This window comes from Stegostoma tigrinum, chromosome 31, assembly GCF_030684315.1.
Source record: "Stegostoma tigrinum isolate sSteTig4 chromosome 31, sSteTig4.hap1, whole genome shotgun sequence".
NCBI lineage: Eukaryota > Metazoa > Chordata > Chondrichthyes > Orectolobiformes > Stegostomatidae > Stegostoma > Stegostoma tigrinum.
This window is the reverse complement of record NC_081384.1, coordinates 33,875,718-33,901,522: the sequence shown is the minus strand read 5'-3', so window position 1 is coordinate 33,901,522 and position 25,805 is coordinate 33,875,718. Positions and strand designations below refer to the sequence as shown.

The following is a 25,805-nucleotide window of genomic DNA, read 5'->3' as shown; positions in this document are numbered from 1 at the left end:
ACCAAAATCTGGTTATCCAGTAATAATCACATCAATCTGGCAGAACTAGTTATTCACAAATTTAGTTGCTGTGTTTCATATTGCATACTGCACATTAAAATCAAGGATTTAATACGAATTTAACAGCTGGTTTGCATTAAAAACTGCCTTGGAGACAAACAGTTTCTGAAAAAAGCTTGAGACCAAGTCAAAATGAGCATTCACCTTTGGTTCAAACCATAGCCCACAAGGAAATTTTCTTCAGTTTTCGAGACTGATGTATCCTCAATAAATAAACAACACTTAATTCCACTACATGCCTTGAAGAAACTGCTCAAACGTTCTGAGAAGCATTAATTCAATACATACATGGAAATTCGAGGAAAAATTAAAAGTCCTTGGTATATTGAAAACATTATTAAATAAATTAATCGGGTCATGTTTATTTTAAGCTATTTTTCACTTACATGAGGAGATGACTTCTTCAACAAGACCAACAGAGCTTGAAGTACCAGGTTTGAAAAGCGTGGGCCAATTGGAACATAATCTGAAATCAAACAGGTTAACAGATTTTTTAAAAATGTTAATTTCTACTCTGTGCTCCTCAAATCCTTGGTGAGGGTGGAATTTCATTCCATGAACATTTTGTATATCAGACAAGCTCCTATTGTTTACAGGGAACACATATAAAATGCACACAATCTCCTACATTGGCAGTTAGCTTAGTGAATAACTCTCCAATTTTCTTGCACCTTTGTTCTACATGCAACTTTAAATAAGTGACAGGCGAGTTAAGGTACACAGAACACTCAGGTCACTGCTGCTTGATAATGTCAACTCTGGGGAGTGTTTTCAAACAAACAGTAACTCCCCCTTAAGCCTTTTTTTTAAAGCCAAGCAAATTTTATGCTGAGTCTACTATTTTAGTTCTGTAATGAAGAAATGATGAACAGTACTACAGAGGAGCAGGCCCTTCAGCCACCAAGACAGCGCCAACAAATGATGCCTTTCTACGTAAAAAACCTTTTACCTCTACACAGTCCCACATCCCTCTAATCCCTGCATATTCACATAGCTGTCAAGACACCTCTTAAATGTTGTTATTGTATCTGCCTCCGCCACCTTCTCTGACAACACATTTCAGGCAGTTACCACCCCATATAAACAACTTACCTTACATATCTCCTTTAAACTTTCCCCCTTTTAATTTAAATCTCTGTCCCCTAGTAATTGACATTTCTTCCTTGGAAAAAACCTATCCATTTTATCCTTGCCTCTCATGATTTTGTAGACTGTCAGATCATTTGTCATCTTGTGACTTTTAAGTGGAAAAACAAACCAAGTTTGTCAATCTCTCTTCACAGCTAATACCCTTCAAACCAGGTAACATCCTGTAACTGTTTTTGTAACCCCTCTAAAGCTTCCATCCTTTTGACAGCATGGCAACCAAAACTGTACACAATATTCCAAATGTGGCCTAATTAAAGTTCCTTACTATTGCAACATGACCTGCCAATTTTTACACACTGTACAGCAATCAAAGACAAGCATTTCTTTTGCCTTCTTGGCCACCTTATCCACTAGTATTGCAACTTTTCTGAGAACTGTGGATTTTTACACCTAGATCCCTCTGTAAATGTGATGTCAATACAACTAAGGGTTCTGTCCTTTACTGCATATTTCCTTCCTGCATATTTCCTTCCTGCATTAGATCCCCCCAAAATACATCAACTCACATTTGACTGCATTAAACTCCATCTGCCATATCACCGCTCAAGCCTCCAGCCCATCTATATCTTGCTGTATCCGCTGGCAATCCTCCTCACTAGCAACAGCTCCCCAAATCCTTATGTCACCTGCAAACTTATTAACTACCTAAATTCTCCTCAGAATTATTTTTGTATGTTACAAACAATAGGGGTCCCAGCACTGATCTTTGCAGAACACCATTCGTCACAGATCTCCAGTCTGAAAGAAACCCTTCCAGTGTTACTCACTGTTCCACTCAAAAGGTTTGAGTGTAAAATTCAAATTGAGCCTCACTCATAGCATTATTGAGGGACTGCGGCACTGATCAGTGAATGATAAACTCATAGGACAGCTTACCACATCTCAGTTATCCTCCAAAAGGAGCAATTCATCGAGGCCCACTCCCCTACTCTACCCATAGTTCTGCAACATTTTCCTTTTGGGATATTTGAATTCTGATTTAAAAGCCTCAAATGACTTTGTCTCTATTACATTCTCAAGCAATGCATTCAGATCCTAACCACTCATTGTGTGAAAAAAGTTCTTCTCATGTTGCTATTGCTTCTTTTGCCAATCCCCTTAAATCTATGTCCTTTGCTTCTCAATCCCTCTGCCGAAGGCAACCGTTGCTCGCTATCTGCCTTCTGCAGGCATCTCATGACTTTGAAAATATCTTATCAAATTTCTTCACAATTTTAGCTTCTCAAAAGGAGAATAGTCCTGTACACTAAAGTTCAGGTCATCAATATACACATTGGAAAGAAATTCCTGACACTGATCCTGAGGGAACTCCACTATTAACCTTCCTCCAGTTTCCAAAGTAGCTGCTTACCTGTACTCAGCTTCTTGTCACTCAGTCAATTTTGCAGCCACATTGTTACTGATGCTTCAATTCCATGAACTTCAACTTTATGTTTGGTTGGGTGGTATTTAAAAAAGCGTCTTTTAGAAGTCAACGTATACCATGTCAACAGCACTACGTTCATCAGCTTTCTCTGCAGCTCATCAAAATACTTCAAGTTAGTTCAGAAAAATTTGCCCTTAACATGTCCTTGCTATTTCTATTCAATGAATCTAATTTTGCAAGTGTCGCTTGAAATATTTCTAAAAGCTACCACTGAAGTTGTACTCCATTGTTCAGTTACAGAGTTGCCTGCTAATCTTTGAGCCCAATTTATCTGGGTCGGATCCATTCATACTCCTCTTTTCACAACTGATATAAACTTTATGTCTGTCACAGCAATCATAGTCCCCTTAATGTTCCTCCACTGCCATTTGATCCATATTCCCCAGAACCAGGTTTTGCAGTGTTTCTTTCCTTATTGGACTGGAAAATTGGCAGCTGTTTCCTACTTCATACACTAACGTTATTTCAAGAGTAGTTCACTGACAGTGTAATAAAAGTAAAATACTGCAGATGCTGGAAACCTGAAACAAACACAAAATGATTGCATGGGATGGGACCATGGCCAAATGAAGAAATTTTAAGTGTGACAGATCAGTATTTGATGATGGCACAGAGAACAGTCCCTGCCGAATGCAAGCTGGGGAGGGGAAGATGCATTTGCCAGTGGCATCCTGCTCGAGGTGGCAGAAATGACAGAGGATGATCTTTGAATGTGGAGAGAGGCGAAGTAGAAAGTGAGAATAAGGGGAATCCTTTCATTGCTCCGGGAAGCACAGGCAAGCTGAAGGCAGGGCAGAAGTGCAGGAAATAGATCAGACAATGGGTCTGCAATCGCCGAAGATCTAACACTTGTCCATTCATTCATTCCATGTTCTCACTTTCAAAACCATACCCCAGGTGAAGCAGCATTTTACTTTTACTTCAGTCAATCTAATCTACTGTACTCATTGCTTACAATGCGGTCACCTTTCCACTGGTGAGACCAAACGCAGACTGGGTGACCACTGTGAAGAATACCTCTGGCTAGCAGTAGAAATGATCCTGACCTTCCAGTCATTTGGCATTTCAACAAACCCCATTAACATTTCTGTCCTGGGCCTGCTGTAATGTTCCAATGAAGCACAGTGCAAGTTTAAGGAACAATACTATAGGCGCCTCATTGACTCAATAGTGAATTCCACAACTTCAGACCTGATGTTTTCCTTGCACTTTTCTTACATTTTTATTTGCCTCTCCCCACCCCACCTCCTCATTTTCATTCTTCCACACTATTTTATATTTCCATTTGTCTTTCACCTCAGTTAGCAACCTTTGTCTTTTGCACTGGGCCTCTACACCATCTGTTCCCCTTACTCCTCCTCTGCCATGTTCAAAAGCATAAAAACCAGCAATTTCCAACTCCTTTCAGTTCTGATGATGATTCATATAAGGTTTGAAGTATGAGAAATGAAATACAAGCTGCAATCCAGGGACTTGAGACTGCAGCCAATGATGGTTATGCAATTTGTATCATTGTACTCTCCACATACCAACACCATGAAAAGGCATTTAACTGTCTATGACAATCCATCAAAGACCATAATTTATACTGAATATGTATGAATCATATCCCTTAACCTTTAGCACAGTGTTCAGACGCTTATCCAAGTATTCAACTTGTTGGAAACCAACCATTAGGACCACTATCTCGACAATGCGTCCTTGTTGAGGGGGTTTCCCAAACATGATCTAATTGAGTTACAATTGGAATACACTGCTAGGATCTTATTTTCATTCCCGGGTAGATCCTCAGGTCAGAGAAATACACAAAGTAGGAGCAGGGGTAGTCTTGACTAGTGGGCACAGTCTCAGAATAAAGGGTCACCAATTTAAGACTGAGATGAGGAGGAATTTCTTCTCAGAATATTGAGTTTCTTTGGAAGTTTTCGCCACAGACAGCTATGAAGACAGAGTCCACGTGCATATTTAAGGCTAAGACTGATAAATTCCGTAGGGCAATCAAGGGCTAGGATGAAAGGGCAGGAAAGTGGATGCAAGGAATGTCGAAATAGCCACAATTCTATGGAATGGTGGAGCAGAGCTCAAGGTGCCAAACAACTTACTCCTGCTCCTATTTCATACGGTCTTATGCTTCAACTAAATCACAGCTAATCTTTTCCACATTATGCACCTATTAATTGATGCCTTCAATATCCAGAAATCTACCAATATGGTCTGAAATATATTCACTCACTGAGCCTCCAATGTCCTCTGGTGTACAGAATTCCAAAGATTTGCCAATCTTTTAAATGAGGAAATTAGTCCTTATCACAGTCCTAAATGAATAACTTCTTAATCTTAAACTGTGCTCTTTGGCTTTAAACCACACCTCGAGTGCCAGGAGAAATATCCTTCCTGCATTTACTTGTTTGAATCCTGTGACAAGTTTGCTTCAGGGCACCGGTTGACCAGTTGGGTTAGCAGCTATCCTACATGTCAGTGCGCTCACTGCAGCCTCAGATTCCCTGACCTATGGCTTCAATGTTTGAACATAAAACAAATGCATTCATCTGACATAACTAATACTAGTAATTTGACAGTAGCTACCACCAGTCAATTGTGAGAAGTGGTTTCTTGGGTTAATTGCAGAACAAAGCCATGTGCAAAGTTTGGAACATTCAAGTGCCTTGGTAGGCAAGATGTCTCCCTGCTTACCTAGCAGTCGCTCAATGTCATCAACCACAACACAGCTCAGTTGAGACTTGTATGCATCCTCAAAGATCTGTCAACAGAAATTAATAGATAAGATTATTAAATAATACATCAGTTAGGCTTGTGGTAACATATCTGTCTTTGTAAGTGGAGAGGTTCCATACTGAAATGTTCGCTATGCTTCAATCTAATGTTTCAATATCCTCAATAAATTTCCATAATATTGTTATACAATCTGTCCTTGCCAATAACCACATTATACAATACCAAGCAAACATTCCTCAGATTGACGATGAAGGAACTTGTTAAGATCCTACATCTAATTTGAGCATTTTGTACCCATATTTATCAAAGTGCCAAAATGTGCAAGAACCAGAGTGCTAAAAGTCAACAAGTAGCCAATTCACTATAAGGGGCATGATAGCCCCATCTATCTACAGACATCCTCACTGTCCTTTCTCCCCCCAGCCCCTGGAAAAATTTCTCCAATTTTGTTTGCTTTCATATTTGGCAAAATCCATCCAGCTCACCAAAGTCCTTCAGGGAAAGATATCTGCCAACCTCACCTGGTCTGGCCGACACGTGACTCCAGATTCACAGTAAAATGATTGACCCTCGACACCCTCTTAAATTGCCTAGCAGGCCACTCAGTTGTCTCAATCACTATGAAGTGTCAATAAAGAAATGAAACCAGACAGACCACCTGGTATCGACCCAGGGACTGGAAAAAACAATGGCAAAAACAGCCCCATCAATCCTGACATCTGGGAGCTTTGGCCAAAATTGGAACAGCTATCTCACACAGTAGTAAAGCAATAGCCTGACTCAGTCATACTTATGGAATCATACCTTACAGACAATGTCTGTACTGAATTTACAAAGAAATTGGTCGATATATGCCAGTGTTTACACTTTATACAAGCCTCCTCCCAACTAGATAACATTATCTCTCTAGATCCTTGTGCTTTTTATTTCTCCCATTCTAGCCTTTGCTTTTAGTGCATCCATTCAACTACACCATATTGAAGCAACTTCCAAATTCTCATCATGGATTGAAGATGTTCCTCCAGAGATCCTGAGTGAATTTACTAACATCAAACTTAAAATTTAAGATCACCAATTTTTGTCACTACTTCCAGTGGAAACATCTTTTCTACATTTGCCCTATCAAACATTTCTTAAGTTTGATGGGTTTTCACAGGTTATCCCTCAGCATTCTCATGAGATGATAGCCTCAGTATTTCCTGACAGATGTATCCTCGAAGTTCTATTAGTTGTGTAAATTTATTTTGCTCACTTGTGAAATTCCACAGATATAAATAGCTGTCTGACAGTTTCATTTGCAATCACACAAAATTTTGGAGGTCACTCTCTGCCTATAAGCTGTGTCTATGTGCTCTCCTTTTTCACAACACCTGATAAGGGGGCTGTATTCCAAAATCTTGTGTCATTTCAAATAAACTTCTTGGACTACAACCTGGTGTCATGCGACTTCTGACTTTGTCCAGCAGTCTAAGCCAGCACCTCCACATCATATCTGACAGTTTATCCAAACGGCCAATCCACAGTTAAAACTGAACATGATACCACATTCAAATTCTGTGTTTGGCTACTCAGAACACGTGTAGCTCCCAACAGCTGTCACCTAGCAGTAATCAGGAGTGGATTGTTAATTTTTTTATTCCATCCTTTGCCTGGAGCATTTAAATCAACTTGGCACTGTCAAAACCAGAGGCCTGATTCATTATTTTAACTAGTTGCTGAACCTAGATCTTCCATCAGCAATAAATAAAAATTCTACAGAAGACCTCAAAGTCAATCTTCTGAGTGCACATATTTTATTCTACAACAAGATGACAACATCAAGATAATTTGTTTTTGTGGTATTGGTTGAGGGTCAGATATTGGCCAGAACAAAAAGGAGAACTCACTTATTCTTCAAACAGTGCCAAAGAAGTTTTTACATCTGAGGCCAGTTTAATAGCTTATCTGAAAGAGAACACCTTTGACACTGCAGCATTTTCTCAGTACTGTTCTGCAATAAAAACTTAGAGTTTGTGCTCAGGCCTTGGAGTGGATTCGACGCCTTGTAAATACAATTAACATTCTGCTTCCTTAGTGCATCATATTAAGGATAATTGATCTTGCTCTTGGTTTGACCACAAGCAGTTACAAAAAGGTTAATATTTCACTACAGAAGCATAAGTTTAGGTCAATACAGTGCTCTTCTTGTCAAGAAATTGAGCAGGTTGCAAAATGTTAATTAGCTTCAGGTTTCAGCTCAAAAAACGCACCCTTCCATTTATAACTACTGTGAAGTCTTGAGAGCCCAATATCTTTTCAATAAATTAAATATTGTCAAATAAAAACTACAATCAAAAAGACTTTGCACTCTAATACAAGCAGGGCAAGTCAAAAACATTTAAGCAACTTTACTAAGCTGATCAGTGAAGTTTTAAAAATGAAAAGTAAGGAAGGAGATTGAAACGTGTCAAGTCCCAAATGCTGTCAATCAACTGAGGTCAATCTATCCATTTGTGGAACTGTCAATGTAATGGCATTCGACATAAACATTAAGATTTCTAACGGTTATCATTGCAATGGATTGTGCATTCAGACTCGATTAGATTCCCTACGGTGTGCAAACAGGCCCTTCAGCCCAACAAGTCCACACTGCCCCTTGAAGCATCCCACCCAGACCCATACCCCTATAGCTCACACACCTCTGAACACTACGGGCAATTTAGCATGGCCAATCCACCTAGCCTGCACATCTTTGGACTGTGGGAGGAAACCAGAGCACCCGGAGGAAACTCGTGCAGACACACCGAGAACATGCGAACTCCACACAGACAGTCGCCCGAGGTTAGAATTGAACCTGGGTCCCTGGTGCTGTGAAGCTGCAGTGCTAACCACTGAGCCACCGTGCCGCCCTAGCACATACAACCAGTATAGAGTTCAAACAGAAATATAAGACTGGAAACAACATGAAAAAAATTTTCACATGGGTTCTAAATAGATCAGTGTAAGGAATCAGTAATGCAAAAGAGCTTCCAGTTATGAAAACAAAGGTTAAGCTATGCTTCTCTACAGCACCTGAACACAGCATTCATGTTTCATTTGGAAAGCATCACAATGCTGTTTTTACCTATTCTCTTAAACACATATTACTCTTGCACTTAAGTGCAAAATCCATAGCATTTCAAGATATTTCTACATGTTACTTCTTTTAAATCAAAGGGAATATGAAACACAAAGGTACTTAAGAGAACCAAAATCGCTCAGTGTAGCATTTTAAATTAATACTACTGTGTTTATAAACATGTCCAATGTTCAAAATGCACATGGATTCATCATTGATATAATATACACATTGCAGGAACTGATGCAGTAAATTTGGTAGATTTTGCTTGCAAGTGGGGGTGATTGTTGTTTCACGTTTAATATTACCAGATTCTGATCCCTTACAAAAGTTCTTACTATCATTGACGCAAGCAACAAGGTTTATGTTCAATTCCTAATGGAAGGATTGAAGTTGAGAACACATCATACATACGAATCCTTCTGAGCTTTTAGATTCTATATCATTGATATTAGACTATGAGTAGACAGCTCATTGCAGAACATTTTATAGTGTGTTAAAGACTCTATACAAATGGAAGTTGCTCGAGGACTGTGTCAGTACCACTTTTAATTTATATAGTTTACTTTCTTGTCATTGACGGTAGAGCAATGTAAAAATGAATGATTGTTTCTCCTAAGTCGTGTGTCTTTTTCCCATTGTGGATAAAGAGAAAGCAAACGATGGAAAGACCCCAGTTGATGCCAATCCTATCCTCCTTAGTGTACATATAAATGAATTTCCAGCATAAGTTGGATGTAATGTTGTCGTTTATCTCAAGAGGGTTGGAATATAAAAGCAGTGATGTGCTTCTGAGGCTTTATAAAGCTCTAGTTAGGCCCCATTTAGAATACTGTGTCCAATTTTGGGCCCCACTCCTCAGGAAGGACATACTAGCCCTGGAGCGTGTCCAGCGGACATTTACACGGATGATCCCTGGAAAGATAGGTTTAACGTATGATGAACGGCTAAGGATCCTGGGATTGTATTCATTAGAGTTTAGAAGGTTGAGGGGAGGTCTAATAGAAACTTACAAGATAATGTATGGTTTAGAAAGGGTGGACGCTAGGAAGTTGTTTCCATTAGGTGGAGAGACTAGGACCCGTGGGCACAGCCTTAAAATTAGAGGGGGTAAATTTAAAACTGAAATGAGACGACATTTCTTCAGCCAGAGAGTGGTGGGCTTGTGGAATTCATTGCCACAGAGTGCAATGGAGGCCGGGATGTTGGATGCCTTCAAGGCAGAGATCGACAAATTCTTGATCTCACAAGGAATCAAGGGCTACGGGGAGTAGCAGGGAAGTGGAGTTGAAATGCCCATCAGCCATGATTTAAATGGCAGTGTGGACTTGATGGGCCAAATGGCCTTACTTCCACTCCTATGTCTTATGGTCTTATAAGTCAATTGAAAGAAAAAGACGCACTAACTTTTATTCACCCCACAGTGAAAGTCGTATGCAGTGGACATCCGATAAGCTGGGAATCAAAACCAGAAATGCAATATAACAGTGCATCACATTTCGATAGTCCAAAACCATATTACTGCTGCGACTTCCGTTAATACCATTCATCTTAAATAGCATCTTCAGAGTTATATTGTTGTGGATTCAATCACAGCTAGAAAGATAAGTATGGATCTTGATGCTGTTTCTTTTACGGGTTCCCTATCACCTGTCCCCTCCCATGCTGTATGTGGTCACTTCCTTTCACATCCTTTGGGTGCTCAGAATTGAGAACCATAGTCACAGCAGAGTAAACTGTTCAATATGATTTAATAAAACCTCTTGGTTTTAGTACTCTCAGGTCTCTAGTTATAAAGCCCATTGAAAGCTCAGATTTCAGTACGATACATTTCACAACCATGTGTTATGTTACATTAGACAATTACACACACTGCCATTATGCAACCAGCTCTGCTCCTTTCAAACTGGCCCTCTGCATTTTCAGCAGAGTGACACATCCAAACAACTAAAACCTCAGAAGAAACACATGTAATCCCATAAACAAACAATTCTGTAAACTAACTAACATATTCTATTGTTGTATCACCTCTGGTTTCACTTCCACATTTTAAAAAACACTCCTTGCTCTTCAAGGCTCCAGTGAAAACTACCCCAGTATAGCTAATATCTCTAATCTTTCTTCATGAGACAAAGCATGCATTCCCCGTATCAATCTAGCAAGCCTCTGAACTACCATTAATGTATTTACGTCCTTCTTCCCTAAATAAGATTCAGGATGTGTACTCATCAATTCCCTGAATACCTGAAGCCTCTTTACTTTTATGATAAAATTATAAATAAACAGAAAATAATAGCATTCCATTAGCTTCTTTAATCACTTGCTCTACCCGAATACTAATCTCTTCTGTGAATGATGCACCTCAGAATTCTGCAGCTGTTTTCATTAAGTAGCATTCCGCTTTATTTATTCTTCCAGCCAAAGTGAAGAACTCCTTTAGCTGTCTCAGGTCAAAAACTAACCTTATCTTTGTTTTAATAAAATGTGAGGCTGGATGAACACAGCAGGCCAAGCAGCATCTCAGGAGCACAAAAGCTGGGGACCGCTTTGCAGAACACCTCCGCTCAGTTCGCAACAAACAACTGCACCTCCCAGTTGCAAACCATTTCCACTCCCCCTCCCATTCTCTTGATGACATGTCCATCATGGGCCTCCTGCACTGCCACAATGATGCCACCCGAAGGTTGCAGGAACAGCAACTCATATTCCGCCTGGGAACCCTGCAGCCATATGGTATCAATGTGGACTTCACCAGTTTCAAAATCTCCCCTTCCCCCACTGCATCCCCAACCAGCCCAGTTCATCCCCTCCCCCCACTGCACCACACAACCAGCCCAGCTCTTCCCCCCCCACCCACTGCATCCCAAAACCAGTCCAACCTGTCTCTGCCTCCCTAACCGGTTCTTCCTCTCACCCATCCCTTCCTCCCACCCCAAGCCGCACCCCCAGCTACCTACTAACCTCATCCCACCTCCTTGACCTGTCCGTCTTCCCTGGACTGACCTATCCCCTCCCTACCTCCCCACCTACACCCTCTCCACCTATCTTCTTTACTCTCCATCTTCGGTCCGCCTCCCCCTCTCTCCCTATTTATTCCAGTTCCCTCCCCCCATCCCCCTCTCTGATGAAGGGTCTAGGCCCGAAACGTAAAAAGCTTTTGTGCTCCTGAGATGCTGCTTGGCCTGCTGTGTTCATCCAGCCTCACATTTTATTATCTTGGAATCTCCAGCATCTGCAGTTCCCATTATCTCTTATCTTTGTTTTACTTGTTTGAGATACCCTTTAGAATCTGGTATTTTAGCTAAGCTTTTGGCCACTTCCCCAATATCTCACTTGACTTGATGCCAAAATTTGTAACACTACTGCAAAGCATCTTAAGATGTTTTACTTTAAGCTGCTATTAATCATACACTTTTTAACAAGATGGATCCTTTAACTAGTTGACATTTCCAGCCACCAGGTGGCAGTGCCTCATGTAAATGAAGCAATTAAACTGAAATAGCACCTGCGAACAGTGGAGCTGGCATCTTTTAGTAAATTCTTTTGGGGAGAAATAGAAAAATAATCTTGCATTTTGCAACCTCAGGATTCCCCAACAACCTCAAAGCTATTTCCAAAGTGTGATACAGGAGATTAGGAGGCAATTTAGGCACAAAGTCCCAGAAATAGCAACAAAAATAATCAGATAATGTTTTTGTTTGGTGGCATTTGATAAAGGATAACTGTTCCTTTGGTTAGAAGACCTCCCTTTCATTTCATAGAATATTGGAGTGGAATCTTTTACATCAAACTGAGGCAAAACATAGTGTCTTGGTTTGGAATCTGATCCAAAAGGTAGAATCTCATCTGTGCGACACTGAAATCATTGAAAGGGGTTTGAATGCTTGACCTAACAAGGTAGACACGCAGATACTGGCAGAGACTCAAAAAGCAATACAAGTAAGAAAAAAGTGAAAGAGAAAACAAGGCGGCAAAGGTTAAAAAAGGTAGGTGGAGGTAACTTCAATGTACTTTTCAGTCTCACCAGAAATCCTGCTATAGCTCTTCAGGGTAGCGCTGTCCTCAAATTCCTGAATTATAATCTAATCCCACAACCAAAAGAACGATTCTTTGTCTCAGCAACAGTTGTCCTAATTTAGAAGTTGAGCTGTGACTCATTTCAGTGGAGATAAATTTCAAAGATGATTTGATGATTCTATCAAAATCTTTTAGTTGAGAGCCGATTTAATCAGTTTATGAAATGGAACAAACACTTGTGCAATAGGGAAGTCTATGGATGGAGATGTGGCGATATGGCCTAAAAATGTGAATTACCATGGAAGGAATTAATATTCTCTTTTAAAAAAGTCACAAAACTTAACAACTGTTAACAGGTTAAGTAAAGAATCAGATCACCTTTTTAATGGCTTGGCATTTCGCTGTTTCAGAGAATCCAATCATCTTATCAGGCGAGCAGATCTTAATGAATGGGAATCCAGACTTCTCTGCAATTTTTGCAGCCAATGCAGTCTTGCCACTGTTTGGAGGTCCTGTTCAGAATAAAAATCAGTACTAAATGAACAAATGTGGTGTTTTTCTGTATCAGCAGTAAAAGGAATACAAGCACACAAGGTTACAATCATACTATAATCTCAAACAGGAAAAGACACATTGGTCCAACACAAATGCATTACAGAATATTCTGCACCACAATACACACACTTCCCATATCACCTGGAATCCATCCAAAATCCAGGCAGGGGCAAAAACATGTTTAAAAGGCTAATTAGTATGAACATTTCTGAAAAACTACAGTTGAAGTAGCATTTTTATTTCTGAAAGGATGGTCTTGCATGCCACATATTTCTCACAAAACCCCAGCTGCCAGGTTACAATAGTAAAATAACTGACGTAACAGCAGCTAATTATGTACTTTGAGCTGAGCTGAATACTCAAGTTTTGGCCAGAACATGCTCCAGCTCAGGCAAGAAAAGACAAGTATGCTAATTTTAGTTAACCCCAAGTCAACAGCTACCTTTAAAATGCCTGTCAAAATAGTCTGAGGATTCACATGGGGCAAGGATGAGCATAGGGATTTCTGGTGATCATGAGTGTCAACAGCTAATTGACCTTTCATGCTCTTCTATTCCCTAATCTGTGCCTAATCCATGTTATTTCTCAAGTAACAGAATACTGAGGTACACAAGATTACATTTTCATCCAACTGTACAACTGGATGGATTTGAAGCGCTTCCAGACTTTGTCACTTTTAAAAGTCAGTGACACAAACCATCAGTAGCAAAGCATCAATGAAAAGCATTTTAAGAAACAAATACAAAGTTACAAGAGAAATGGTTATCATTCTGGTGCTTAGTCTTCAAGTGGTCATTGATAATCATTTCATTAAACTCAGTCGACAATGGATAGGACAGATCAGCACACAACATCTGAACCCATACTCTAGGTTGTATTCCGATATCTTTTACTAATTCAAGTCAGTCTGTGCTCAAGTGCCAAACATAGTTTCTGTGAGGCCCAACTCTCTTCCCAATACAATCAAGCTGCAAGGAAAGAAAATGAGCTACATGTCCACGAAGGGATTCAATAATCAACCAATAGCTTGCATTTAACAAAAACAGAAGTTTCTGGAAAGCTCAACAGGTCTGGCAGCACCTGCTAAGAAAAAGTTAGAGTTAACATTTTGGGTCCAATGACCCTTCCCCAGTTCTGAGGAAGGATGACCAGACATGAAACATTAACTCTGATTTTTGCTTTAGACCTGCTGAGCTTTTCTAGAAACTTCTGTTTTGTTCCCGATTTACAGCATCCGCAGTTCTTTCGTTTTTTTATTTAACTTGCACTTAACACAGAGAGAAACGTGTTGTCACATTTAGCAACACGGGGTTACATCTATGACCAACCTGAATTGTAATTATTTGTGGAATTTCCAATCAACATGACAGTCTGTCTGATTACCTAGTCAAACTGCTTTCCTATCTCATCAAATATTTTTGAAACAAACAGACATGTGTTGAAAGAAAATGAAAAGGAAACACATTTTTTAAATGCTCCCATGATTTTTCTACCTAGTTGCTTGCAGTCGTGTCAAGGAGATTATTCTTTATTTCCTGGAGATTTCCAGCCAATTCTTCAAGTTGGCAACATGCTGTTGTCTAAAGTCTATTTCAATGGAGTAGATCCATAAGAGAAGATGGTCACTGATCAAGCATTTCTTTTAAGCAATTGATTTTGTATCCTCAATCACATGGGTTTCAGTAAATAGGCTAAAGTGCCCAATTAATTTAGAAAAGGTTTCAACCACAACAACAGTCAGAATTTGAAATCAGATTGAGCAACCATCCTTAATTACCCACCACGTGTTGTACTATTCTTTACATTCCTAGATAAAACCCAAGTAACAGGAAACATGAAGGATCTAATGTTTGAAATATCCTTTCTTAGGTCTGGAATTTTGTCCAACCCTAATTACTCTTGAGAAAGTGGTGGTAGCTTCCTTCTTTAACAGCTGCAGCGTGCTTTAAGTCGACCCAGAATGCCATTACAGACAGATGTCCAGGATTTTGATCCAGTAACAATGAAGGATGGGTGATATGCTTCCAATCCTGAACAGTGAATGGTTTGGAGGGGAATTTGCAGGCAGCGCTCCGACGTCCTTCTGTCCTAATCCTTTTAAATGGTAGTGGTCATGAGTTTGGTCACAAAGTGCTGTCTAATTAGTCTTGGTGAATCCTGCATATATTGCATATGGCACACAATGTCGTTGTGAGTGTCAGTGATGGAGGAAATGAATGTTTGTGGACATGGTGCCAAACAAGTGGGTTGCTTTGGCCTGGATGTTGGCAATGCTTTCATCAGTGTTCTTCAAGGTGCATTCATCTAGACAAATAGGGAGCATTCCATACACTGCTGCTTTATATCTTGTAGACAGAGGACACACTTTGGGGATTTAGGAATTCAGTCACTTGCTTCAGGTTTCCTAGCATCTGAACCTCTCTTGCAGCCACAGTACTTATATGACCAATCCAATTTGGTTTCCAAAGGTAACACCTAGGGCGTTGTTAGCGGGGGATTAACCAATGATAATGTCACTGAGTGTCACGGGGATGGTTAGATTCTCTTTTGTTGGAGGCTGTCATTATCTGGCACTTGCGCGATGTGAAAGTTGGACTTGTCACTTATCCATCCAAGTGTGGGTACTTTGCAGATCTTTCTGCATTTGGACATGGACTGTTTCATCATTTTAGATGTTGTGATTAGTAACATTATGCAGCCATTAGTGAGCATTCGTACTCCTGACCATTTGATGGAAGGAAGGTCATTGTGATGCAGCTAAAGACGGTTGGGCCTGAGACACTACCCTGAGGAACTCCTACAGAGATGTCCTCAGTTGAGGTAACTAATGCCCAACAATCACAATCATCTTCCTGTGTGATAGTATGAAGCAAGCCAGCAGAGAATTTTCTCAATTTCACATAACGCTAGTTTTGCTAGGGGTCCTTGATGTCACACATGGTCGAACACGGCCTTGATGTAAAGGGCAGTCATGCTCACCTCACTTCTGGAGCTCCTTTGACAATATTTGAACTAAGGCTATAATGAGGCCAGAAGCCACATGGCTCTAGCAGGAGGGAATCCTGGCTTAGAGGCAGTGACACGACCGTAGCACCACAAGAACCGCAAGTGAGCCTGACATTTTTTTTAAAAATACTTTGCAGTCAACCTGTTCATATACATTATTATACAGTTCTGGAGCAGGTGAGACCTGAATCCAAGCCTCCTCGCCCAGGGGGTAGAGACACTATCACTCTGCTACAGGAACCCTTCAGCCTGATATCTTTTTAAAATTCACAAGCTTTTATTTACACAGTACATATTGTGCTCTCCAACCCAGTTAAGGTATTTTCGTATCAACTTGTCTAGAGATGTTACGACACACCCCTAGAGCAGGTGGGACTTAAACCCGGGTTTCCTAGCTCATAGGTAGGTATACCTCCATTGCACCACAAGAAGTCCTTGAACCTGACCTCTTTTTGTAGATATGTATTTTCTAAGTAATCTGCTCAGTGATATTATAACACACTTCTGAAACAGGTGGGACATGAACTTGTGCTTACTTGGCTCAATGGTAAGGATATCCCCACTGCAACACAGGAGCCTTTGAGCCTGACTTTTTCTTAAAATAATCTAATTTTCTATTCAACTGTTCCGAGATGTTACTACACACCTGTGGAGCAGATGTGACTTAAATTTGGGCCTCCCAGTCCAGGGGTAGAGACACTACCTGCTTTCAGAATTGTGAAATAGGGCCAAGAAGGGCTAATGTGCTCATTACCTGTACAAAAGTCCTGACATTTGTATATAAAACTGAAAACACGGGAGAACGGAAAGTCTCACATCTGGTCTTAATCACAGAATACAATTAGTTCTGGCCTCAACCTGGACAATTAATTAACTTTTACCAGATACCAAAAATCAATCCAAAGAGTGAATCTAAGGTTAGATCAAATTCTTGTGTGCATTTGGATACTTAAGTCTCAAATCTTGCAGCCTTGGAGTTCAAATTGCTGCCTTGTGTAACAATGCTAGTAGCTATCCCACTTTATTCTTGTAATAGTTATCTAGGGTGAAACCATTAACCTAAATAATGAAGGTAATGTTGGTCTTGGTTTTTGCAACTTGTATTTCCAACTCCATGAGGCAATCCATTTCATCCAAGATTTTATTTTCAGGAGCAGCCATGCTGTGCATTGTTCACACCAACAGCCTTTATACTAATGACTAGGTAATATAAGAATATCCTTTACTGTCACGTAACCTGACTCAGAACCCCCTAATCAGGAGGGACGATGGAACACAATGGATGGTGCGGGGAATCCAACTCTTAATAGATGAAAATACGCTGAAGTTAAACTGGCACTCAGAGACAAGATCTTTAGTCATCTGTTCGTCAGACAGTGCAATTAATTCTTCCATGGGATGTGGGCATCACTTGCGAGACAACATTTAGCTTATCCTTAAGGGTCCTTAACAAGGTGGCACTGGGCTGCCTTCTTGAGTCACTTGGACGGCGAGGGCGAGGTATCAAGTTCCAGCATTTTAACTCATTAACAGTAATGGAGTGGCAACGTAATATTCACCAATTTGACTCGGAACTGAGTATTCAGAGACCAGATACACAGTTTCCACTTATCAGGTCAACCTAAAATGACTAAAATGCCCTTGACATGGATGTCCCTTTGATTTCCTTCCAAATTTCACTGATAAAAAGAAAATCAACCTACCTTCCAATAAAACACTGACCAGTGGGGTACGATCACTATTCTTGGTCTGCTGGACAAGCAATTCTCCATCATCGAGGGCCCGTGTGACCGGATCGCCCCACACAATGATTCCATTCATGATGTAGCTGTCATAATCTTCCTGGTTTATGCCAAAAGCCTACGAAAGAGTTGTGAAACTACATTATACACTCATAATTCTGAAAAATCAACACATGCCTGAATGTCAACTTGTTAAATTATTTCGGGGAAGGTAGCCAACATCATCCAAAAGAAGCTAACTTCATGGATAAACACAGAACATCATTGGACTTTTTAGCATTTTTCTTGGGTACCAACAGTCTATCACCCACCTAAGGTGTTCCCAGCACTCTGGTTTCTGCAAGTTACAGCATCTCTATATGGGGGGCTAGGTAGGTAGCCAATTTTGCTGTAAACCTGCTGTAAAGAATTGCATCATAGCATGTAATGAACCCTCTTATCCTTGGCAATGCACATCACCTCTGCTCAATCCTCAAATCAAAAGGTGAACCAGAATGAGAGGAAGAGCAGGGGAATTCTATTTCCACCCCTTGTTTCATAGTTCAACATATTTGAATCACCTACAATGTCATAAAGAATCAATGGAAAATTTATTGTTTTACTGATCTGTTGTTGCACTATGGAACTTGATTGGAGTAATTAATAGTAAAAATAATTGTAGTTCACATGTCCATTTAGATCTCGTCAAAAAATGCTTGCAATAACTTTTGTTGAAATTTTCATATTTAAAATCATGTTGCGAAGCAGAGAGCTGAAAGGAAACTTTCATTAGCAGCACAATGTGCTAGATTGTTCTAAGTTTGTATGGTACCAAGTAACGTCACACCATTCTCGCTTTGCGGTCCAATCCCCAAGGATTCTGATCATGTTTAAAAGTAAGTTTGAATTTCCATTTATAGCTAAAACTAATGACACACAAAATATCACGTTGTAGAATTTTTACAGTTTGAAATGACCAAAAGCACTGTTGACTAAGCACTACTATTTTTAAGGCAACTTGAACTTTAAATTAGAGAGGAGAATGTTCCCTTTCTTTGTACTTAGCAGAGCACATTTTCCATGGAATTATAGTCTTTATAATAAAACATCCACAGTTGGAATCCCATTGGAAGCTGGGAGTATTTCCCTATTTCACAGACAAAAACTTCACACAACTGCCCGAGGCACTTCCCTTAGCTTGTGGAGAGTTTCTAAACCCACTTCCAGTAAAGCCTGTCCCAATGATTCTTCACCTCTAGCCATGCCAGGAACAATCTCCTGGATTCCTTAGATGGCCTAAAATGCATCTCTTTGACTAGAGACCCACAGCTGGCTATGTTAGTTCACAAAGTCAAGCAACCTCATCTCTCCAGTGACCCCAGAAGGTTCATTGATTCTCGAGAAAATCTGTAACCTGATCTCAAAAAATGTCTTCCATTGCACTCTTCACCATGGCAATGTGAAACAGTCTTGCATTCAGGGAGAAATGCTAACCCCAAATAGCTTATCTCAGAGTAAACAGACAATTTACAGCATTACTGTTAATAGCCCAATACGTTTAATAGATTTCTGAACTTCTGATGATTCAAAGAGACAACTCATTGTGAACTTGAAAACAATGGCTGTAATTTTCATCAGTGAACACCAAAAACCACCATCTCAGTAAAACCATGTGGGTCTCCTTGATCTTTAACATGCCCAAGTTTGACGTCATACAAACTTCGGAATGGGTCACATGACCCCCTCAAGTTTGTCTTAAAGACAGTTCCAAAACATTAGAGTATTATAAACTTCACAATTGCAACATATTCTATATCAAGTACTTGTTACAATAAAAAAAGACAACGTGACAACAATAAAAGTTACGGAACTATCATAAGTTGTTTAAATCATATATTCATCACAGAAACCCTACAATGTGGAAACAGGCCATTCAGCCCAGGAAGTCCACACTGATCCTCCAAACAGCACCCCACCCACTATAAACCTTGTAACCTCACATTTACCAAGACTAATCCATCTTGGGCACTATCGACAATTTAGCATGGCCTAACAACCTAACTTGCACATCTTTCGAAAGTGGGAGGAAACCACCGCACCTGCAGTAAATCCACGCTGAATTTGTACATTCGCAAATTCCACACAGATAATCACTGGAGAGTGGAATCAAACACACCATCATGGTGCTGAGGCAGCAGTGCTAACCACTGAGCCACTTTGCCACCCCTGTGGGATATTATGCGCCCTATTATAATCTGTTCCAAAAAACAGATTGTGAGGCACTGCCATTAAACATGACTATTGTGATTTATCAGCACATGTGCAACTGCACCCAGAACATTACATCAATTCGTGTTGGTGACTGAACCATCCAAAGTTTTTTCAAGTAAAATATACCTGATTTAAAGATAAGCACTGTGATAATCTTAACTGCATTCCAAATGGTTTTATTTGAAACACAGTAACTGAAGTGGTTTTCTGTATCAACTGAAACTAAAATATATTGTAACTCTCAAATGAGATTAAACTGATACATATTTTAAAAACAGTTTGTACAAATATTGACAGTCCTAAATGGGGTTAAACAGTGTACTACCTATCAGTAACACTGGCCACAAATGCAACCATAAAAATACCTCAAAATTCAACACCATGTCAAATCAGACCTTCTAGTAAATTCAGAGCTGAGTAAATCAACATTATCAAATCCCACCAGCTCTAAATGGACATCGAACAGTCTGCAGTGACTGCTGTAGAATCAGAGTATTGTGATTTCATTGTACAGTGAACTGGTACTTACAGGTTTTATATCATTCTCCAGAGATGTTAAGAAGTCCCCCCTCATGACTTGCAGTTTCTCAGCTTTTTCCATGTCAACTTCCACTTTGGTCGCTGCCTAATCATGGGAGAAATGGCAAACAGTAAATTTTTTTTTTTACTTTCAACATTTTACTTTTACAAAGAAAGAAAAGTCTGCGCTCCCAATATCCAACTGGACATTTATATAATAAAACTCCACAGAAAGAAAATTAATCCTTCATACTATCCAACACCAATTATGCTTAGTCAGTCAGTCAGTCATTTGTAACTTTGGAAAGGAGGTAGTATTACAGACAAGTTCATTTTCTGACAAAGCTCAACTGAAAGATCATTTTCTATCTATACGTAGAAAATTCAATTAATAATTTTCAAAAACAGTACCCATTTCAATCACAATTTGATTCCACTGACATTACTAGTTCAATCTATACTGTCAACGCCTTTATTCTTCACCCAAGTCATCATTGCTTATCCGTAATTTTATACAATGCGTTTCTCCACTTAAGGCCATCCTAAAGCATTCTCTAGTCAAGTACTCTTCAAGTGTGGTCACTATTCCATTGCACACAGCAAGAACCTACATACAGCAATGACCAATGCCTTTGTGGCATTATTTGTGGATTAAATACCATCTCTGTGGAGAACCTGTGTCACGGGAATCAGAAGGACAGAAGGATTCTTTGTTAATGCAGTATCCAAAACACAATACGTCTGATTCTGCGACATTGTCTTGAAAATGCATTGAACTGTCGGTTTGAATTAAATACTCATCTCACTAGAATGGGCTTGAATTGATTATCTTCTGATTGTGAGGTAGAATAATATCTTGAAGTCAAGACCCGTCTTGTAGCACAGAGGTAGTGTCCCTACCCCTGGACCAGGAGGCCCAGGTTTAAGTCCCACCTGCATCAGAAGTGAACAAATAACATCTCTGAATGGGGACAACAGAGTGTGGAGCTGGAGGAACACAGCAGGCCCGGCAGCATCAGAGGAGCAGGAAAGGTGACATTTTGGGTCAGGACACTTCTTCAGAAATGGGGGGAGGGGGAAGGGAGCTCAGAAATAAATAGAGGGAGGAGGGGTGGGGCTGGGGAAGCTAGGTGGGATGTTGATAAGTGACTGCAGGTAGGGAATGGTGGAGATTGGTTCGTGAGGTGGGAGCACTGGATAGGTGGGAGAAAAGATGGACAGGTTGTGTTAGGTCAAGGAGGTAACGATGAGAGAGAGGGTTGGTCATGGGATGAGACTGGGGGTGGGAAGATTGTGAAACTGGTAAAGTCCACATTGAGGCCATTGGGCTGTCGGCTCCAAAGGCGGAATACGAGGTGCTGCTCCTCTGGTTTGTGGGTGGTGTCATTGTGACACTAGAGGAGGCCCAGGATGGACGTCACCCAGAGAGTGGGAGGAGAAGTTAAAATATTTTGCCACTGGAAGGTGGTTTTTGTTGAATTCAGAGCACAGATGCTCTACAAAATGGTCTCAGAGTCTCAACAATGTAGAGGATGCCGCAGTGGATGCAGTCGACCAAGCTGATGGATGTGCAGGTGAATCCATGTCTGATGTGGAAGGTTTGCTTTGTGCATTGATTGAAGGTGAGGGTGGGGGGAGGTGTAGGGGCAGGCATAGCATTTACTGTGGTTACGTCGGTGAGAACAAATGGAGAGTCGGACCCGATGTGGCCTCCTCTACATCAGTGAGATCAAGCGAAGACTCGGATCGTTCTGTACAGCATCTACACTCGCTACACAACAAACACCACCTTCCAGTGGCAAAACATTTTGAATCCCCCTCACTCTCCTTGGGTGGCATGTCCATCCTGGACCTCTACCAGTGTCACAATGCCGCCACCTGCAAACTGGAAGAGCAGCACCTCATATTCCACCTCAGGAGCCTACAGTTCAATGGCTTAAACGTGGATTTTACCAGTTTCAAAATCTCCCATCCCTAGCCTCATCCCACCTTCTTGACCTGACACAACTTGTCCATCTTCTCTCCCATCTATCCACCACTTGCCACCTCACTAACCAATCCTGACCACTGCCTACATACACTCACCTATCACTGTCCAAGCTGCCTTCCCCAGCCCCTCTTCTCCTCACTCTATTTACTTCTGAGCTCCCCTCCCCTTTCCCATTTATGAAGAAGGGTCCCCGCCGAAACGTCAACTTTTCTGTTCTTCTGATGCTGCGTGGACTGCTATGTTCCTCTAGCTCCACAGTTTGTTATCTCTGACTTCAGCATCTACAGTTCTTGCTATCTCATCTCTGAACAGGTTGTGCAGAAAGATAAGTTAAATTTAAAAAGCCAAGACGAGCGGAGTGAAAGTGCCAGGTAAAGCTACAAAATCTTGACAGGCGTCATAGACAAGGCCTGTTCAATCTTGAAAGCGAACACTGAGAATAATCATCAGGGAGAGAACTTTTTCGGAACTCTAAGAGACTACGATGATTCGGCATCCCTGCTAACTTGGTACTGATCAGTGGTAAAAGCCAAAGAATATAACTGCACATCAGGTAAACATACCTATACAATCATCATGGCAACTAATAGGTTAAGTGACTTCAAAACAGTTCATTTACTGAATCAAAACACTGGTGATGCTCACAGCCCAACAGGCCAATGGAAAGAGGGCAGAATTTAAACCTTAAGCCCTTGGGTACTGCAGTCTTAATAGCCCCATCTATAACGAGCTGTCATTAATATAGTTTTATATTTGGGTAGCACTCAATTCACCCGCAGATGATCAAAATAGCTCCCAAAACAGATTCGCCCTGAGTCCATACCTTATACATGCTGCTATATTTACTCAAATAGGAGCCCCAAAACGTTAAACTGTCACCCACACTGAATTAATGCGACCTTTAAGTTCCATTTGATGATCAGTAGTACATGTACTGAACTGCCTGAAGCACAACTTCTCTCTGATCCTATGGAAACCAAGCTTCTCACCTTGGTTCAAACAGCTGTCCATGTACACAATGCCAAATCCCTGGGGAGCCACAGAACACAAAAGACACTTAACGTACTGTTGTGCAACAGATACTTGGAGATGTAAGTAACACTACTTTTACAGCATCAAGACTAGCTGTGCCTCTGGCACAAGACCCAGTGTTTCAAACCCTGTTGTACCTGCACTACCAAGCATAAGCTGCTTCATAGCTAATCCATAGTTAAATCACCTATCTTTGTTTAATGCCATTGAAATCTTCGTAATGCAAAGTTGCTACTCAGCTCTATGTGAGCAAGAGGAACTCTGGTCTTTAAAAAAAATCAAAATGGGAGGGAGTGTTGAAAAGTGTATTTTCTTACAATAGCCATATCACAAAATAAAGAGATCAGCTCCATTCCTAAACAGCCAGTCTCACACTCACTAGTAATGATTTTAATTCAATCTGGAAAATACAGGCATGGATACTACCATCATTAGTGGGAACACCACCCACCATGTGCCTGACAGATACTCACGTGCCTTGGCCGACATTGTCAATCTCATACACTACAGGCAAGGATGCTCCTGGGCATGATATATTGGCAAACCTCCCCCCCCCCACACACACACACACACACACACAGGTGAGTGGGGTGAATTTGCATTTGCAGATTTGTACTTGCAGATACATTCTATTCTGTTCTGTTCCAAAGGCATACAATTTGTCAACGGGGCATTTTATAAATTCTTGCTTTGGAAATAAATCGAGTCTGAATCTAGGTTAAAAAACAGCAGATTCTAACCAAGGCCTCGCACCTAAAATCTATTGTCTAACCTGAGATGTCACCTCTTACATACACAGATTAAACCTTTAGTTACCTCGAGGCAGTGACTTCGAAGAAATTCTGGGATTTACACTTTAAGTGCATCAAAACCTGCATCTCCTTTCTAAAAGATTCAAGATTTAGCAGGAAGAGGTCAGCCAGCCATTTTAGGTTTATTTGATACATCTGCATCAGCTGTACGATCCTTTGATCTTACACTTCCTAAAGTGTGTCTTGATACCTCCTCACTCACTATACTCCATAAAGGAAAAATGCTCCAAAACCTAGTGTTTTCAAATAAACCTGTCGGACCATAACATTGTATCCTGTGATTTTTGACATTAGAAAATATAGAGCTCGTCTTTAGGTTATGCTCACATTAGATAAGAGGATGTAAGATAAAAAGACAAGTGCTCCAATAACTTGTTTTACATTACAAAGCCATGTCTCAGTGCTGGAAAGAAACCAACACCTATGGACTTTTGGATCACATGCAGCTATTTGGGAACACAACTAATGACAGCCACTCAATCTACCATTGACTGCTTGAGAACGTTAGTATACACATGCAAATCAGGGCTGGTTAAAACTGCTGGCTTTCCTATAATAAAAGTATTAGATTTTTTTTTAAATTTAGCAACAATTCTTCCACAATAATTGGTGATATTTTGTATGTTAAAATGCCAACATGCATACAAGTTAGGATAGCAAGGGGGAGGGGCTTGGGTTGCTAGTAATATCACTGGACTAGTCATCCAGAGGGCTTAAGTATTCTGGTGACATGGGTTTGAATCCAACCATAGCAGATGGTGTATACATGCTTCCTTAGCCAGAACCAGTGATCAGGTTAATAGTGTCAGTGAGAAAGCTGACAAAACTTTAGTGCTACCTTTGTGTGTTTGAGAGTGGAATTCTGAGTTAAAATCACTAATTTGTTGATGTCGACAGCACATATCTAGGTCATAGAACAATTTAAATATTAATTACTAGATGCATGCAAAGCGAGCAGAACATCAGAGATGAAGCACTGAAAAAGACCTCCCTGAACGTTTAGATTTTGTCCTGGAGAACATGGCATTTTGTATAGCTTCACCCTTCACACTTGCCCAGACTGGTTGAAGGAATAATGCAGCAGAAATGTCAGGGGGTGGTACTGTCTAAAGGTTGAGATGCATTGTGAAATGTCTGTATAATTTTCAAAAGGCGGCAGCAGCACATGAAAATGGACTTTTGGGCCTAGGGTGAATAGCTGTTCAACTTATCTGCATCACAGAATGGGAAGGGGAATGGAGAACACGTCTCTGAAACTGAATTTGGGAGGAGTAGCGGAAGATACTGGAGACCGAAAATCTAGTGGCCAAACAAGTTTATCCAGAGATGCAGAAGTTCAGACTGGATTCAAACCAGCAGGCCTGGAGTGATTGATTTACGTCATGAACACAGTTGGAGTACAATCAACCTCAGC

At 40.5% G+C, this 25,805-nt stretch overlaps 1 protein-coding gene across 1 annotated transcript in view; it reads right to left on the bottom strand.

Annotated features, from left to right (window-relative positions):
• The window catches only part of LOC125466299 (vesicle-fusing ATPase), a 223,030-nt gene that overhangs the window by 82,148 nt on the left and 115,077 nt on the right, over positions 1-25,805 (bottom strand). The window contains exons 13-17 of the mRNA XM_048560618.2: positions 20,568-20,663; positions 17,750-17,906; positions 12,864-12,997; positions 5,330-5,396; positions 447-526 (exon numbers count right to left, since the gene is read on the bottom strand). Coding sequence (XP_048416575.1) covers positions 447-526; positions 5,330-5,396; positions 12,864-12,997; positions 17,750-17,906; positions 20,568-20,663 — 534 coding nt within the window. The remainder of the gene's footprint in view (positions 1-446; positions 527-5,329; positions 5,397-12,863; positions 12,998-17,749; positions 17,907-20,567; positions 20,664-25,805) is intronic.